Source organism: Mauremys mutica, chromosome 1, assembly GCF_020497125.1.
Source record: "Mauremys mutica isolate MM-2020 ecotype Southern chromosome 1, ASM2049712v1, whole genome shotgun sequence".
Taxonomy (NCBI): Eukaryota; Metazoa; Chordata; order Testudines; family Geoemydidae; genus Mauremys; species Mauremys mutica.
Genome location: NC_059072.1, coordinates 87,342,942 through 87,361,064, shown reverse-complemented (window position 1 = coordinate 87,361,064; position 18,123 = coordinate 87,342,942). Strand labels below are relative to the sequence as shown.

The 18,123-nt window shown below is 38.9% G+C and overlaps 1 protein-coding gene across 4 annotated transcripts in view; it reads right to left on the bottom strand.

Moving 5' to 3' along the window:
- Positions 1-452: 452 nt before the first annotated feature.
- GAS2L3 (growth arrest specific 2 like 3) overlaps positions 453-18,123 on the bottom strand; it is a 28,345-nt gene continuing 10,674 nt past the window's right edge. For all 4 annotated transcript variants that reach the window (XM_045002230.1, XM_045002233.1, XM_045002232.1 and 1 more), the window contains 7 exons: positions 16,801-16,969; positions 16,010-16,128; positions 13,420-13,561; positions 10,186-10,249; positions 8,892-9,030; positions 7,269-7,376; positions 453-4,404 (listed from right to left, as the gene is read on the bottom strand). In XM_045002230.1, the coding sequence (XP_044858165.1) occupies positions 2,965-4,404; positions 7,269-7,376; positions 8,892-9,030; positions 10,186-10,249; positions 13,420-13,561; positions 16,010-16,128; positions 16,801-16,969 (2,181 nt within the window). In that variant the 3' untranslated portion in view covers positions 453-2,964. The remainder of the gene's footprint in view (positions 4,405-7,268; positions 7,377-8,891; positions 9,031-10,185; positions 10,250-13,419; positions 13,562-16,009; positions 16,129-16,800; positions 16,970-18,123) is intronic.

Genomic DNA, 18,123 nt, shown 5'->3' with positions numbered 1-18,123 from the left:
CAAAAAAAACCAACAAACTACCCTGCTAGTCCTCCTTCCATCTCAGTCAATAGCAAGAGTCTCATTGACTTAAATGGAAGCAGGACTGGGTCCAGAGGTAAATTAAAATGTCTGTGTAATTGCCAAATTCCCTCACCTTCTACACACTATTTTAGTATGAGGCAATGAGTAACTGAAGTGCAAAAAGATTTGTGACTAGTCTTAGGATCAGATCTGTAAACTGTGAGTAGCCAGACTGAGTAGTGCCTTACTCCTACAAATAAAAAAATTCAGCCTCACTGAAATGAAGTGATGGAATTAAAATTTCAGGATCTTAATTGGGCACAGACCTTTGTATCTTAATATTGGCTTGACAGAATTTTCTTCATGTTTTGTGCTACAATAACAAAACTTTAAACACATCTTGCAAACAAGTTTGTATATTTTAAATCAATCACTGACTAAAAAAAGTGAGGTATAAGAGTTTATTTAAAGTAACTGATGTTAGTACAGAAAAGGGGTCAAGAATTCAGGGATTTGCTTCAACTTCTTTCACAAAAATTTGGTACAAGCAGAAGATTAGACATATCTTTTGCCAGTGTAAACATTGCAAAAACTTATGGATTTCCTGTTAGAGGCCTTCAGAATGACAAGAGCTGTTTGTTAAATTTGACTACTGCTATCCTTTTTGGATTCACTCCATGCCAAGTTACAGGATGTAAGCCTTAGTCAAGTTATGCAACTGGTGTTAAAGATTGAACATAGGTCAATATTTTATAACTATTACATTTTGCTCAGCACAATGCTCAGGTTGATCTGTGTAAATGCAAAAGTGGAACTTAATGTGCGTTGCTTAACTGTTTAATAGCTTATTGCAGTGATTTCAGATATAAGGCACATTTTTATCCCCTGCAGTGCCACACTTTCCCAGCTCAGAAGTTTATGCTTGATATTCAAGCTTTACTTCAGGATTCTCTCATTTAATACATTAAATTTTACAAGTCAAAGATTAAATCGTCAAATTTCCTCTTCTTTGAAACCATGATGACATATTTCAAACTATGATAGAATTAGTATGTACTTAGAGTATTTCATAGCAATTAAAAAACTTAAAACAAATACTTCATAAAGAAGAAACCCAAAAGTTCTGCCATTAGTCTACCCAAGAGGATGTACTGAATCTTAACTACAGGATATCTGGAAGTCTGATCTTAAGCAGTTCTCTTATTGTGAAGAGAATTTTTTCAGCATATGAGTCAACGGTACAAATTCATTACTAGCATGAGATTAATTCCACTGCAGTTACTAGAGTTTTCCCACTTACAAATACACTGGGCCAAACTCACCACTGTGTAGGTAAAGCAATTTAGCAACAGACTTTTTTCAAAACAATTTTGTAGCTAAACAAGCTTTTTAGACTTGCTCTCTCAGATATCAAGGTTGGTATATTTAATATTCCAAAGGATTAGCTAGTAGCTTGTTTACACAATATCCACTTTCAGCAGACTGATCGGTACTTTACTGTATATAAATAACGGAGAATTAACAAGGTGCTGATAATGACAGATTTATGAGGTTGCCACTACCAATTAAAAAAAACATGATTCGTTTATAAACAGCTCTTTAACTCCAGTTCTGAGAAAAAAAAAATTCAGACTATAATGTAGCCTTATCATTGGCCCATAGATAAATTCTTTAGGAGGAGAAAAATATTCTCTCAGTTTGTAAGTCACACAAGTTTCATAAATGGAATATGATTAAGACAGAAGACTCCTTTTAAATGCTTGCATTGCTGTTCCTTAAACTTGTAAAATATCCTGACTTCAGATAACACTGACCCAGAGATGGTAATTAGTGCAAGTGACCATAGTTTTCATTCATTCAGGAAGAATTTCACCCTTGTGCAAAGGTTAGCACCAGGCTGAGGCACCAACCCTATTTTGAGGGCTTAAGTGTTATGTAAGAAGCCTCATGCGACCCTCTGAAGAGGGTGAATGTAGCCCTGTTAGCACTTTGGGAAATGGTTACTTAACTCCAAAAAGGAATGACCATGTAGAGTTATTATAGCAGATTTAAACAGAAGACATAGCCTAGGGAGAAGAGACACTTTAAAAACAACAATGGCAATTTAATAAAACTGTCCACAGCACCATCCTCTTTCATTTTAAAAAAATATATCTTGTCATAATAATAATAATCCAAAACAACAACAGTGTGACATTCAGCTATGACATTCAGTGTGAGAGTGTTACTGAGCACTCAAATGCTAAGGCACTAAAAAGATGAGAGCCAAAGCCAAGATTTTTAAAAGTGACTTGTGCCCAACTTGAGATACCTTAAAGCGGCCAGATTTTCAGAGTTTGGATGCTTAGCGCCTTCTGAAATATCAGGCCACTTTAAGGCATCTCATCCAAAAAAATCACCAGCCATTTGAAAATCTTGGCCTAGAGTCTTAATTCCTCTTATCCATATCAACTGCCCATCCAAAATTTGATAAATTAGTTTGCTCAATTAGTGCAACCAAAATGTTAATCCGGTTATCTTTATTTTCAAAGAAGTTGGCTTTTAGTGATAACAACTATACATGTACAGTATAAGTAATGTAATTAGCAACAGCAAGGAACTTGACACCGATGTACCAGAGTGTTCTGAATCATCATCTGGATCCTGCTTTGGAGAAATAGCTACAATAAAGCTAAAATCCATTTAAGGAGAGTAGCAACAGTCCTCCTCTCCAAAACCAAAACAGCCTTAAATCACCAAACTGGTGTACTCTGTCTGTACTGTGTTATGGGGAATAGCAAGTAAAGTTACTTCTCATATGTAATAAAAATGGAACAGTATTTAACTACAAAGTATGGACAGAGTATATAGTAAATAATCCTTATAGAAAAAAATACACTTAGGTCTCATACATGTCGGAGACAGAGTGTTACCATTGTGATTAGTGTAGTGTTATTTAAATGGAAAGCACCATATTTCTGCTTACTTTCTGGGTTTCTTACTGCCTGTCATAACAAAATAGTGATCATCTTGTTTAGCCTTCAAAATAGGATTTTTTAATACATCAGGGGTCCCCTTGCTATATGCTGTTGTAGTCTTTCCTTTTGAGAGGGGTTTCTTGACTGTTGAAGCCAGGATTTCATCACTCTTTTGGGAGGTTTTGATTGAGGAGTGACTTGTCGTGGAAGGCTGTGCCGTCTTTTTTGTCATTTGTGCTTTGACTGAAGTTTGGGGAAGTCGTACAACAGATAATGGAGTGCGTTCAGGATGTTTTGATGAACTGGATCCTATCTGTGGGTTTCTACTGCTATCTTGTCCCTGTAAACACTTTACTGCAGGCCGTTTATTAGCAGCTGAAGCTACGCTCTTGCTTGGAGATCCCAGAGGAGGCATTAACTGTGATGTTTTACCAGCTGCAAGCGAAGATGCAGAATCTGGCTGTTTTAAGACTGGAGTAGTTCTGAGATTCCTCCCTGGGCCAGATCCTGTTTGTGGCACTCTTCTGGGAGGCCGGGACCCTATTCCTGATGCTTCATTGTTACTTTTGGAAGTGGATTTTGCTATTTTTGCAAGAGACTGATAAGAATGTGAAGGCTTAGAAACAACAGGCAGATTTGCGTTAGGTGGCCTAGCAGATTTTGATGAGGATTTTGAAGCAACAGAATTAGGTTTGGTGGTGGAGTTAGATACAGTTTTGCATTTAGGAGGAGCATATTTTTGTTTTGAAGCCATCATTTCTCTTGTCCCAGGTAATTCTGAAAGCTGACTTGTAGAACAAGAGAGGGTAGGATGTAAAATTGTTGCTGGAGAATTCTGGGATGGTGTAAGTTTGACGTTAGGAGTATCAGGGGACCAGATGCGTTTGCGCAGTGGTCCTGAACAATCAGGAGCAGTATTTAATAGTGCAGGTGAAGAACTTTTGTTTGCAGGTTGTGCAAGTTTTGAAATAGCAGAAGTTGGTAAGTTGTGTGCAGAAGAATCCAGTTTCTTTGAAGCACCTGTTAAGGATCTGAAAGGAGATTGGGCACCCTTTGCTGGAGATCCTTGTAACTTGGAACGAGCCGATATGGACTTGGTTGCCCCTTTTGGGGATGACAGGGCAGGTGACTGTGGACGTTTAGATAATGCCTGCTTACCACTGGCCACCTGAGCAGCTTTTATAACTGAAACAGGAGTGGGTGGTTTTGAATTTTGTTTCTGAAACATATTAATAGCCGATATGGGATTCATGAGAGGAGGCTGCGGCGTTCTAGATGATGAATCAGGGGTGTCTTCACTGGGGCCACCTTTTTGAAATGCCAGGATTTTTTGCTCCAGAGTTGCAAATTGCAGCACTCGACATGGATCATATTTGAGAAGAAAACCTTGAAGAGTGTCCCAGCCTCCACCAACACGTACCATCACATGTTTTCCATGCAGCATCTAAGAAGGAGGGGGAGAGAAGCAGATGGCAGAACGCTAAAATTATATCTACTTTAGTACACAATTTATTACCAAATGTAACACAGGAAGTGTAAGGCACTAGCAACTTGAATGTATCCTATTTCTAAGGGAGTACCCTTTAAATAATAGCCTGAAATTCCCCTTGTTTTAAATTCCTTTTCTAAAAAAGGAAAGGATTTCAGGGGTTTTCTGCTCCCCTCTTGACATTAAGAAGTTTTTTTCCAGCAACTGAGACACTGACTGAATATGCAGGGGCAACTAAGTATCTATGAGCTGCTAGGTGTTACGGTAATACAAATACAGTACATTCTCGTTTATCCAAATGGCCTGGGGGACACCTGAAACTTTCAGATAACGGGGCATTAGGATTAAAAAAAGTTATTAACTAAGATAGGGCTCTGGAGAGGGGACATACTGAATATGGATAAGTAGGATTTTCAAAAAAAGGAAATTCAGGTAACTGGAATTTTACTGTAATAAGTGCAAGGTGACAGATTGGTTTATGTTTGTATCAAATTGTTGTATGCAATGTTGCTATAGCCGTGTCAGTGCCAGGATACCTTCCCCAGACCTGAAGAACAGCTCTGTGTAGCTCAAAAGCTCGTCTGTCTCATCAGCACAAGCTGGTCATAAGAACAGCTATACTGAGGCAGACCAAAGGTCCATCTAGCCCAGTATCCTGTCTTCCGACAGCAGCCAATGCCAGATGCCCCAGAGGCAATGAACAGAACAGGCAATTACAAACTGATCCATCTCCAGCCGCTCACTCCCAGCTTCTGGCAAACAGAGGGTAGGGACACCATCCCTGTCTGTCTTGGCTAAATCTTTTTTGAACCCTGTTATAGTCCTCACCTTCACAACATCCTCTAGCAAGGAGTTCCACAGGCTGACTGTGCACTGTGTGAAGAAATACTTCCTTTTGTTTGTTTTAAACCTCCTGCCTATTAATTTCATTTGGTGACCCCTAGTTCTTGTGTTATGAGAAGGAGTAAACAAGGTGGGTAAACATACACTCAGAGGAGAGGGTGTATAGGCTTTTGTTATTTTTCCCAAAGATCTGTGACTCTTGTGTGTTTTGAGAGTACGAATTACCGAGGTTAAGAAATTCCTGTGTTCTTTGTTCTACCTGCCACTTGGTCCCTGAGGAGTTAAGCTATAAAGCAGAGCACCCAAGGCAAAGTGGAACTCTTGGGGTGCATGCATAAGCAACTGGGGCAGATTGGGAGGTAACAGCACTGGTTTCAGTGCCTAGGGCAGATGGACAGCAGAGTACCACACTGCAAGGAAGAGCGTCAGACAGGGAGTCTGCACCCAAGAGTGTGCCTTACAGGTTCAGAGCTAGAAAACAGCGAATGGACTCTGCTCAGACCCAGCTGGCTTGGAAGGCTGGATTCATTTACAACAAACTGGAGGTAGCTACTAGGCAGGTCTGTAACATGTACACAGTAAACTGAAATAATAAAGCAAAAAATTGTTCCTGCCCACTTCTTTCCATTATAGTAATTGTATGTGTCATTTCAAACTATAGGCAGTAGGTACATCATTTTCAGACAGAAAAGTTGTTTTCATGTTGATGATACCCCTTCAACATTTAGGCAAGCATAAGAATTTGTGAGGTTAAGGGGTAGATCAGCTACACTACTCGATAGCCCAGAAGTTTGATAATCAACATTCAAGGATTAATATTCTTAATTAATACTCAGTTATCTTCCTTTGCACTTCAGGTTCTGACTCTGAATAGACACAATGCAGTATGACACTATACTTTAAACTTAAGGGATTCAGTCTAGTTGTCACTATTTACATGGTAGTGATGTTTGGGACATTAAATTTACACTATAAAATCATGATATCCCCTCTTAGAGAGAGTTTCTTTATAAAATGTAAGAATTTTATACAAATTTACTATGAAAGTCATGAAGACACAAATATATAGTGATCAGTTTCTGTGTAGCTAATATTTCATGACTTCAATGCTTGTTTCCCTGTTAAACCAATATTTTGAATTAGTATGTATGGACCAGAACAGCCAGGACTCCGGGGGGGGGAGAGACTACAGACTAGAAGATTAAACCTATTAGCCAGAGAAGTTGTCTGTCTTTTTCTCTGTCTTCCCCACCCTCCCAGACACTACCCCAATATCTGCAGTGTTCTGATAAGAATCCCAGATATTCACAGCTGCTGGAGGTTCAACCAAGATGCTTTTGGATCAGTCTCTGGCTAGACAGTATTATATTTGAAGCTCCAACCACTCTTAATAGCCTCTTTCTCCCAACTCCAAAGTCTCCTGACTGCTGCACATACTACTCTATCGACTGTCAAGTATAGCAGATTGTTGTGTGGATAGACTGGGTGGGCCATTACAACAGCTTCTAAGCCAGGTTTAAAAATATATATCTTTCCCCATGACCAAACTCAAGTTCCTGCCAGTTCTGCTTCTCATAGCTTTATTCATAGAGTGAATGTCTGTCCCCACTGTAGCCCAGTTACCCCCCACCCCTTCAAGCTGAGGTCAAGGCCATTCCACCATGCTGGCGGCGAGAGGAGCATTTTGATGGGCCACCCACGGATACTGGTCCCTTCCAGAGGTCCCTAGGATATAAAACTGTCATGATTACAAACAAGTGTATGGACATTCAAAGACCTGCAAAAGATTCTAAGGGGAAAGAAGACTGGAAGGCCACTGCCAATGGTCCAGGGATGAATCCAGTGAGACAAATAACACTCCTGTTGTGCTGGACAGACATATGAACCCAAGTGAAAAAGCTCTGACCACAGGCCAGATACAGTGGAGGCAAAGCTAAAAAATGAGGTGAGGAAACATTTTGAGAAACTGCACTTACTCGTATGAAGAGTATTTTATCTCCCAATCTATAACGTCCTTCAGATAAGTACTCAATCGAAAATCTATGGGAACAGCTACAGGGAAGATCTTCTGCTATGTGCTTCACCTAGATTTTAAAAAGGAAAGTACCTGTTAGAAAATTGAGTTTTTCAAAAAAATTACAGGTGTGTGGTGTTTTTTGTTTTGGGAAATAACCACTGATAGGTCATTTAACCATGGCAAAAGATTAAATATGTCCCTGTCAAAATACTTTCCCTCATTACAAGATGACTTGAACAGATAAAACCGTCCATGCACAAGATTACTTTAATTTTTTGAGTGGTTCAGATCTGGTTCTTCTAATTTCTCATTTTATTAGAACACTTTTCCAATTTAAATTCCCTTTCTTTATCCCAATTCACTGGTCAGTAGTAGTAAGTGTAGCTTCATAAAGATAGACTTTATGTCTCAAGGAATTGTACCAGATGACTGGGCCTCTCTTGAATTGCTGAAATGGTTTTTAGTAGGCCCAGTCTGACCTGTCTCATCAGATGAGCAAATTGGTCAAGATTCTGTACTTGGTCCAAAAGCACCGGTATTCTCCAAGATAGTTGGAAATCTTCCGTAATCTTACAAAAGGAAAAAAAAAAATACTGTATCCAGAAAGGGAGCAACAGAGAAACAATCCAGACACTAAAAAGGAAGCCACCCACAACTTACCCTTAGTGTTGAAGAGAAATGTTCATTTTAAAAAGCAGAGAAAGAGCTTCAAAGAATGGGTACAAAATAGAAATGCAACAATGCTGCTGAGCTACAGAATTACTCACCCTTCAACAGAGAAAGACAAACTGAAGGCTGGAGCATTCCAGAGAAGCAAAATGAGATGCAGGTGTGATTATTCATTATTATATTTTAACAGTTTGAGGTGTGTGTCACAATGGATTTAGTCATCAAGTCCCAATCTATGAAGCCATAGACTATGAAGGAAATTATTTTTAAAAATGTAGGTTTACATACTCATTTTTAAGTAGTTTAGAGAAGCAGTGCATCAGTCCCTTATGGCCTGTTCACAAGCTAAGTGATTCATTTCCTTTCTGCATGAAAGTCTGTTTCCTTAGGGGTGCAACTACAGAAATTTCTTCAAAGATTACTCCAAGATATTTTAGCAGGCTTGTTTCTTCAGCAAGTTTTCGTATTTAAAAAAAAAAAAACACACTTCATTTTGTAACATATGTTTAAAAAAGCCTATTCTTTAATATTAAATAGTTTGGTCAACCACCACTAAATAATACCATTTAAGACTTACTGAATGGGAATGTAATATACTGGATGTGTGTGTGTTTTCCTGTCTTCCATCAGCATAGGAAAGAAGGATGGAGAGATTTCAGTACATGCTTTCCCTATGCTGAGGTGTCCGCTATGTACCCATTTAAACACTACTACTTATAGATAAAAAGATGCACTATGCACACACTTAGAACATGTCCATTGGAGGTGGCACATCCTTGCCCTTTTAGGGCAAGAAGGCACATATATGCTACATAGAAATTCCTTGCATTTAATTATCAAAATAGCACATATGCAAAATTAGGAGCTGGAGTAATTCAAAGCCCACACTGCACAAAATATGCACAATACTTACTGCTTCATGCAGTTCCCCATGGTGGCAACATGACTTTGGGGTGCTGAGAGATGTTACAGGCCCAGAGGTCATTAACAATGTCTCTTCTAACTCAATTTCATTCTCCAGTTTTACTAGCACAGGAGGTTCAACTCCATACCTGAACACAAATACAAAGATGATAATGGGGTAAGAGGAGACATTATGAAACTAAACAAATACAAAGGAGCCAATGAAGAAAATACATGCCAAGTGCTGAATAACCGAACAGGGAAAAAAGCAGCTCATATAAGAAAAGTCTGGACCAGGGGCCGGCAACCTTTCAGAAGTGGTGTGCTGAGTCTTCATTTATTCACTCTAATTTAAGGTTTCACGTGCCAGTAATACATTTTAATGTTCTTAGAAGGTCTCTTTTTATAAGTCTATAATATATAACTAAACTATTGTTGTATGTAAAGTAAATAAGGTTTTAAAATGTTTAAGAAGCTTCATTTAAAATTAAATTAAAATGCAGAGCCCCCCGGACTGGTGGCCAGGCCCAGGGTAGTGTGAGTGCCACTGAAAATCAGCTCGCATGCTGCCTTTCGTCAGTCAGAGGATTAATTATCTAATAAATCAAATACTGTAATAGAATTAAGGTTAGAATTTCTCTCAGACATGCTTTAAATTGGTTAGAATAATTTTGCAGCTGTCTGGGTTCAGTTTAAATAGCAGGTACACATCCCCAGTGAATGTAGCACAGTGGGGGAAAGATGGTCTTATAGAGGCTACAGCAGAAGATAGTAAAGTTTTCATCGGATTTGAACAATTTAAGTTATGAGGAAGTGTTAAGGAAGTTGTTCTTATTCCCAGTGAAAAACAGGAGACTGAGAAGACTTAGAGGTTTTCGAAGTTATGAAATGACTGCAACAGTTGAGGTATTTTTCAAACTTAAGTTTTAAGAACAGGAGTTAAAGTTCTGTTTTTGAGATCACTTAGGTCTCTATTCATGATCTCCCCGCCTTACAAATGTAGACATCTTGGTGCTATCTATGTGCTTGATTATGACATTTAGGCACAGCCCGTATTAAGAAGCAGTGTGGAGCTGCACCTCACTCGAAAGCATTCAGGCAGGTATTAGCAATAATAGGAAATTTTTGAAGAGTATCCTTAGTATAGGTAGGCCATAACAGCAGAGCTGTTAATTATTCTCTGAACCAAAACAGAATCTATTTTCATTGTACTAAAAGACTGCAATTTGCAAAACATTGTATGTAACCCAACACATGCTTAACAGAATGCAATTTCTAGTTAGAAAACTACACAGAATGCATACCTTGATACGATGCGACCAATTTCCAGTAGACAGAGATACACCTGTCTTGGATCCTTGTGCAAAACTACAGAGGAAAAAATAAGTCATACTTCATGTTTGGAAAGCTTTACCAGATAAGGAGGCGGCCTGTGAACTAAGTACAGAAAATAGAAGGCAGGTAAGGTTGTCACCCATTCCCTAGTCATCTTTACATCCTGCAAAACAAGATACATAAACACACAAGACTAAGTTTTCAAGTGTGGGATATTACAAACAGCTTCAACAAGACAGAAGGTGCCTATCTGAAAATTTAACAGGTGGGTGATGGAGGCTGATATCAAGGGCCAAACAGAGGTGGGAGTTGACATCTCGATAGTGAAGGAGAGACGATGGATAGGGTGGGATAGGCTGTGATGGCCTTGAAAGTGAAAACAAGTAGCTTTATGCCTAGATCACAAACAGAAGTCTCAAGCTTTACAGATAGTGCTCACTAGCAATCAAGATGTTTGGCTTGATATCAGAGTGGGTGAACAGGACAGAGCATCCAGAAACAGACTACTGCCCATGTGAATGCCATTCTGGGGTCACTTAATTCACTACCTCTATAACCTCCTACCCATTCTAGGGGTTGTTGCTACAGCATGGCTCTTAGACAGGAATGGGTAATTGCCAAATCACAAAAGCAGTCATTCCCATTTCACCCATCAACAAGAGCTTGAAAGCTTGCCTGGGCAAGGGGGGGAATTGGGGTGAGAAGACTTGCAGCCTCCCTAATGAGACTCACTGCCAAAAGGCACACAAAGTTGGCATTTATGCCACAAAGCCAGTTTTGGAAAACAGCAATAAACAGACTTCAAAATACTTTTAGCTACAAACAAAACAACACAGCATTAGAAAATCCTGACTGCTGATCCCAAGGAAGTTAAATATATTTTAAGTATTTGTTTCAGAGTGCAGTTAATGAGTTTAGGCTCTTCACTTTATACAGAAAGTGAACTAAGGATATACACAATCTACTTCCATTACACATTTTTTCCTCCTACTTGCACCACTGAAGACTGAAATACAGCAATAAATTTAATATTTTAGATTAGATAGATGGATAGGATTTCTAGCTATTTCATTCTAGTTTAGTAGAAAAATGGTCTAGTAAAGAACAGGAATGAGCACCTCCAACTGGTAGCAATGAGAATTTCAAAGACTAGTTAGCCAATAAAACGAGTAAGCAGTGACAGAGGTCATTTAAGGGTCATAAACGTTAGCAGTGTGTAATAACAAGGTTTTTAAAAATTAAATAAATAAAATCACCCTTACTTTAACTGCAAACTACATTTTTAGTCATTTTCGCAAGTTTTAATGTACATTGCAAATATAGGTAATTTTATGTTCTTTTGACAGGCAAAGAATTTTGCATTATTTAAAGGGTACCTGAGTTGCCACAGAAAGGATTGTGCTTGTTTGTTTCTATTTAAAAAGTAAGTGATGCAAAAACAATTAATTATCTTACAACGAATATACAAAACTTTTCTTAATGATCAGTCAAAGATTTCATTCCATCTGGAAGATCAGTCCAGCAGCTGCTGGTTACAAAGTACAGGCTGAACACTAGAGGCATAAACTCAATTTGCAATCTTTGTTTTCATAACCATCTAGTTAGAGGGGGAAAAGTAAGGGGTTGAGAATCATATAGGGTAGATCCTGAGGTAAACGTTAATTACTAACAGACTGTTGTAACTTCAGGCACAAAATCCTGACGTAGCTCTCTAATTCAGCTATCACGCGTGTACTATTCTGAGCACTTTATACAGCAAGAAAGATATTAAATACTGAATAAAGGATATTTTTGTGTTTTAAAAATGTCCATGTGGTCTCTTGGCACTTTAAAAAAAATGCTGGTCTCTCTTTCAATTATTCTGTTTTGGGAGTTTTTTGCTATGCAGAAAATGTGGCATTTCAACTGCATTCCTTTTATTTTTTTCTCCCACAATGCAACTTTTCAGAGGCTTCAAAAGCACTGTTCAGTCAGATTACTCAATGCAGCCATTAGCAACTGACCCTGCAAAGCTTGTCACATGAACAGTCCTATCAAAATCCCAATCACTACTTATACGATTATTCCTGTCTCACACAAGTATGGCTTTAAGAGCACCTCAGTGCTAACTGGCAGCACCTGCCAGTTCTGTTAGCAACTCCTATCAGGCCTGACAAACTCACTACACCTAACACACCGCTTTCATAGTAATTATCCAAAAGCATCTTGTGAGGTATCAAATGAAAGCTGGTGACATACTGGTTATTAAAATTGTTGTAAAATGGATGTATTAAGATTATATGAGGAATTATGTATATGTACTGATATTATGCTCTAAAGTCTGTAACCAAACAAAGGGAGAACCAGGTTTCTTCCAGACAGGAGGGAGGGTAGTTCTCTCTCTATGAAACATAAATTAAGCATGGTAAAGTCAACACAAAAGAACTCTATTTGCATGTAAAGTGAACAGTAAAAATAGGTTGATGGGGGTTTGTGTGAACTCAACGCCGTGTCAGCATGCCAGAGAAAAAGAATCTTATCTGGGGGTGCACTTCAGGATACATTTCAAAAGGACATAGGGATAAAATCTGGGTCCTGGTTATGATTGAAAACTAGCACACCCTGCAGAAAATCTTAGGTGAGAGACTGTTTTAGACAAAGATTATAACCAGTTAAGATTTACTCTCTAGAAAATGTATTATACTTTGTTTCATTTGTACCCATTTCTGTTTCCATTATTCTTACTCAATACTCACTTGAATCTGTGAATCTCTGTTCTTGGGTAATAAATGTATTCGTTTTCACCATAAACAGATTATAATTCAGTGTTATAGAGGACCTGATCCCTAGGTATAACCTTCCATCTGTGTGTACACTGTCTTTTTGGGGACAGCTTAACTTGGTAATTACTGTGAATGCCTAGCGCCAGGGGCTGGACACTACAGGGGGATGTTTCTATGGAGCTCGGGGATGGGGATAAACTAAGTGTTACCCTGAAAGGCAAAATAAGTGCTGGCAGAGTCCTGAGGCGTGCGTTTGGGTGGCTATCCGAATGAGTGTGGGGGAACTGACACACCGGTTTAGCATCAGCAAATCTCTATAGCTGAGGCAGAGGGGTGAATCACAATCCTGGGCACCCCAAGAAAGTGTCACAGTAAGAGTCAGGATCGGGCCCATACTGAGTTCTATGCCCCCAAAATAACTTTACAAAAAGGGATAATTACCTAAACCTTCAGATTCAAAGAGATAAGTCTCATCAATTCCAATGCACCTACACCAGTTAAGGAAGTTGGCTGTATTATCTCTAGCAAAGAAGGATCCTGATGGTGCATTCTTCTTACATGGGACACATCTCATAGGAAAATTCTGGCAAAAAATATTTAAAAAATGAATGTACATATGCTGTGCACACAGATACATAAGTGACATTTTGAAACACATTTTCATAAGATCAAGTAAGAATATAACATTTAAAGTACAACAATGGTGGGCGGCTAATAACTATTATTTTTTATAACTGATGTAAGCTACATGCATATCTGGAATGCAGACAAAGATTTCCTCATTTGATGACTCCAACCATGTCAGATATAGGCCTTCAAAGGGCAAGTCGTCATTCTTGTGCAAGGTCTAAGAAGACAGTGTGTGTATGGTTACTCTGCTGAAGTCAGGAATCAAGATAGGGGAAAAGAAATCTTCCATTGTAACTCTGCATCCTGGGATGCAGTAGTGTGGCCTCTCCTGAAGCAGTCTCTACCACTGACCTCCACCAACTCACAGCACATCGGGAAGTTTAGTTGGTGGATCTACACAGTCGTGGTTCCACTGGCTCCACCCTCAAACTCCCTGACAATGTAGCAAAAGGATTACTCTTAGAGCATCTCTCTACAGTGCACAGGGGGTGTGGACTAGCTACATGGATGACACAATCCTTCCACCCCATTCCCCGAAAATAGAGTGAAACTGCACTAGCTGTTGCATTCAGGCACTTTTCAAGCCCTTCCATAAGTAGATGGGTGTGGTACGGGGGGAGGGAGGAGGAAAGGGGTAGAGTTTCCTTTAGAAAGTAGAGACTTGCTTTCAGTTTTTTCTAAACCAGTTTAACAACTTCGAGGATATAAGTGAGGCATCTTCTCTCTTCTTTTCACAGCCAATGATGATCTGCAACATTCATGGGTGTCCCTTATAAATAGGGCCCTACCAAAGCAGTGGCTGCTGGCCAGGCGCCCAGCTCAGAATGCAGCACCACGACCAGCAGCAGCGCAGAAGTAAGGGTGGCATGGTATGGTATTGACACCATTACTTTTGCACTGCTGGGGTGGTGGTGGTGGCATTGCCTTCAGAGCTGGGTACCTGGCCAGCAGCCGCCGCTCTCTGGATGCCCAGCTCTGAAGGCAGCACAGAAATAAGGGTGGCAATACCATAACACTCTACAATAGCCTTGCAACCCTCCCCATAGTCCTCTTTTGCCACCCTTACTTTGAATTTTAAATTCAAATATCTGAAACTGTGAAATTCAAGATTTTTAAAATGCTATGACCATGAAATTTACCAAAATGGACAGTGAATTTGGCAGGGCCCAACTTATAAATATCCAACATAGTGCTCTGTGAAAATTGCTCCCTTTTTACTATCAAACACCTCCCTCAAGAAGAATTTTAGCAGTTGGTTACTGATATTTAGCCTTAATATATTTAGCTAAATAGTTAAAAATGTACGCCTTCCTGTCAACTTCTACAATACAGAATACTAATATAAAAAGAAAGTTAGTTTGGTAAAGGGGAATAGTACTGAAAGTGTTTTCTACCAATTGGTAGAAGCTAACTAGTGCTGCCATCACATGATTAACTGGCTTCTGTAAAAAAAATACTGACCCAGATTTTTATGTAGTTCTAGCAAAAACAGCTCTAGATTAGTTGGACTGCAACAGACGCTTTATGTTGGAGGTTAGAAGAATAAAGACTAATTCCTTCCAAGTCATTTCCTTTACACCCATTTTTCTGTCAGTGCTGGACATTGCTATCAGGTTTTTTGTTTTGTTTTTGTTATGTAATACATGAAAGGTGTAGTCCCTGTTTCTTCTGCTGCTTCCACCCACTGCGCCCAAAAAATTAAGTTGTGAGACCAGTGATTCAGCCACTTCTTTCTCAGAGGGAACTAATAAAACATGAAATGACTGTCCAATATTTTTGATACATGAAAGCACTATTCTAAACATTCTCTCTACCTTCTGTACATCTCAATCACACATTGCATGTGCTAATGGTTGCACATGTGTAAGGGTCAAGTCATGTGTCATAAAGACTTCAAATCCTTCTATTTTGTATAAATTGTGAGTTTTATCCACTCTCATTTCTGCCACATTTTATTCCCAATAGTGGTGCCTAAGCATGTCTCCCATACATATGTTGTTTTAGGTATTTTTAGAGTGCAGCATGCTCTACTCTAGTGATCAATTACTGGTACAAAATTTGCATAAAGTGTCGACAGGTTTCCTGTTTCTCGTACCCAGTTAGTCCTCCCCACCACACACACAACCAATAAGGATCAGAGTCTTGAGTGGTCAGACCATAGGGTCCTTAATCAGGCCTTCCACCAGCACACCTCCTATTGAAGTGAGGACTTTAGGATTTGAAACACAATGAATAGCCAACATCTCATTTGTAGCTACTTATTTGATCCATTCAGACATCACGTTTCTTCTTATTTCCAAGTACAATGCATACAGAGTGCAATTTTGTTAAATGCAGATAAAAAGTGGTTGCACGTGAAGTGATGCAATTTATCAATTACTGTAATAGTCAGATGACTCACCCTTAAGTCCTTTGAGCTACAGCATTTTTTAATTGTACTTTGAAGGACACCAACCAACTGGCAGAGTAGTACGCCATTATCAAGCTCTTCCAGCAACCGTTCCGCTGTAACTTCTACCCCTGAAAATAAAAAGTGGAAAATGTTAGAATTATTCCAGAGGAAGGCAAGCTAACAGAAACTATATGCAGACAACTCAGACATGGCATTCCACCATTAAAAAGACACAATGCTGGCCCGTAGTCTACAACAGAAGTGAGATCATCAGTATTTTGAATACCAGTTTTTATTCCATTCAACTAAAACAACTGATGAATGGCATAAACTTTAAAATTTCTGCTACGTTACATATTCACCATAAAAATCAACTGCCACTGAAGCAATAATATAAATATAAGCTTTTATTAAATCTAAAAAATAGATACTAACATATATCCTATAGCTTTAGATTCTAGAAAGAGAATTGGCATACATTTAAAATGAAATATGTTTATTTACCTATAAGATTATTTCTATTAAAATTCAGATAAAAATCAAATAAAATATTCATTATTTACTTAGACTACAGACTAGTTACTGAACAGGAAATATAAGTAAGTGGTATTAAGCTAGCATTGACAGTTTTCCGCTCATAAAATCTGAAACCGGAACATGCATTTTAATGCAACTTTCCTCATTACGCAAGCCCAGTCTCATTCACTCGCTCTTAGCAAATTTATGAATATGAAAGGTCAACATTGGCCAGGATAATGGATCTTTCAAATTCATTAGACAATGATGTATTTTAGCATTACCCAGCAATCCAGATAGCCAGATTGATAGATCTTCCTGCATAGGCACCAGAGTTGCTTCATGCCGCACAGATATCCACTGATCATATAGGCAAACATCTGCCAAGCCCGGGCCATGTCTGGGAGTCAGAGGACTTCGTGGAGTTAAAGGAATATCATCTCCAAACCACACCTAGAGAAGATTTCAGTAAGTTAAAACAAATGGGTTTAGTACAGTGGCTCTCAAACTTTTTTCACTGGTGACCCCTTTCACATAGCAAGCCTCTGAGTGCGACCCCCCTTATAAGTTAAATATCTAAAAAAGTGCTTTTAACACCATTATAAATGCTGAAGGCAAAGCGGGGTTTGGAGTGGAGGTTGACAGCTCGCAACCCCCATGTAATAACTTTGCGACTCCCTGAGGGGTCCTGACCCTCAATTTGAGAACCCCTGGTCTAGTAGCTGAAACCTCCAATAATGGAATCTGATAATTTCCTCACGCAAACAATAATCAGGTAATGACATAAGAGATCTAATTTTGATTTTTTAAGCCACTCATCAACCCTGCAAAGATCTATTGCAGCTGTCAGTCTTCATTCCTAAATTCAGATGCTACCACATCACTGTATGATTTACAGTTTTCCTCTGATATATAAAAACATTTTCTCTCTCAAAAAAGGTCTATTTTTAACTGCCTTATAAATAAAGAATTAATTTATAAAACTTGTAAGAAAGTTAGTACTGTGCAGAATCCACAATATAAAAAGACAAATCTACAGCCTAAAACTAAATTGCTGCCGGTCCTCTCTCTTTGATCAAAAATTTCACAGGAGGTTGTTGGGGTTTTTTTTTGGGGGGGGGGGGGGGGAGAACATTAAAATTCTTAGGCTACAGTAGAAAATGTGTTACTGTTCAGACTTGTTTAATACAAGAACATACACTTCTTAGACACGTCTTCACCTCTTGTATTCAAGCATTCTAAAGCCATGTGCAGTGGCACTGAAAGTGTTTTCTTCACTATGGGGCAGGAAAGAAGACTTCATTTGCTCATTATATCATAGCATCAATGAAAAAGGATATCAGTCCCAGTCTTCTAACTGTATTTTTTCCAGTGTCAACACCTGTCTCATGCTAGCAAAGAAATAAGAAATTCCGATGATGTACATAAAAGCCAGCCTTGCAGAAACTTTACCTGCAGTGCCCAAGGATTGGCAGGAAGACAAAACAGAACAGAGAAACAGGGGCAGATGAAAATTTGTTCTGAATTGGATCAATCTGTTACTCCAATGTTTTCAATGGAATTCCACTGGTGTACCTGAGAGTAAAATGTTACCTTGAACTGCCAGC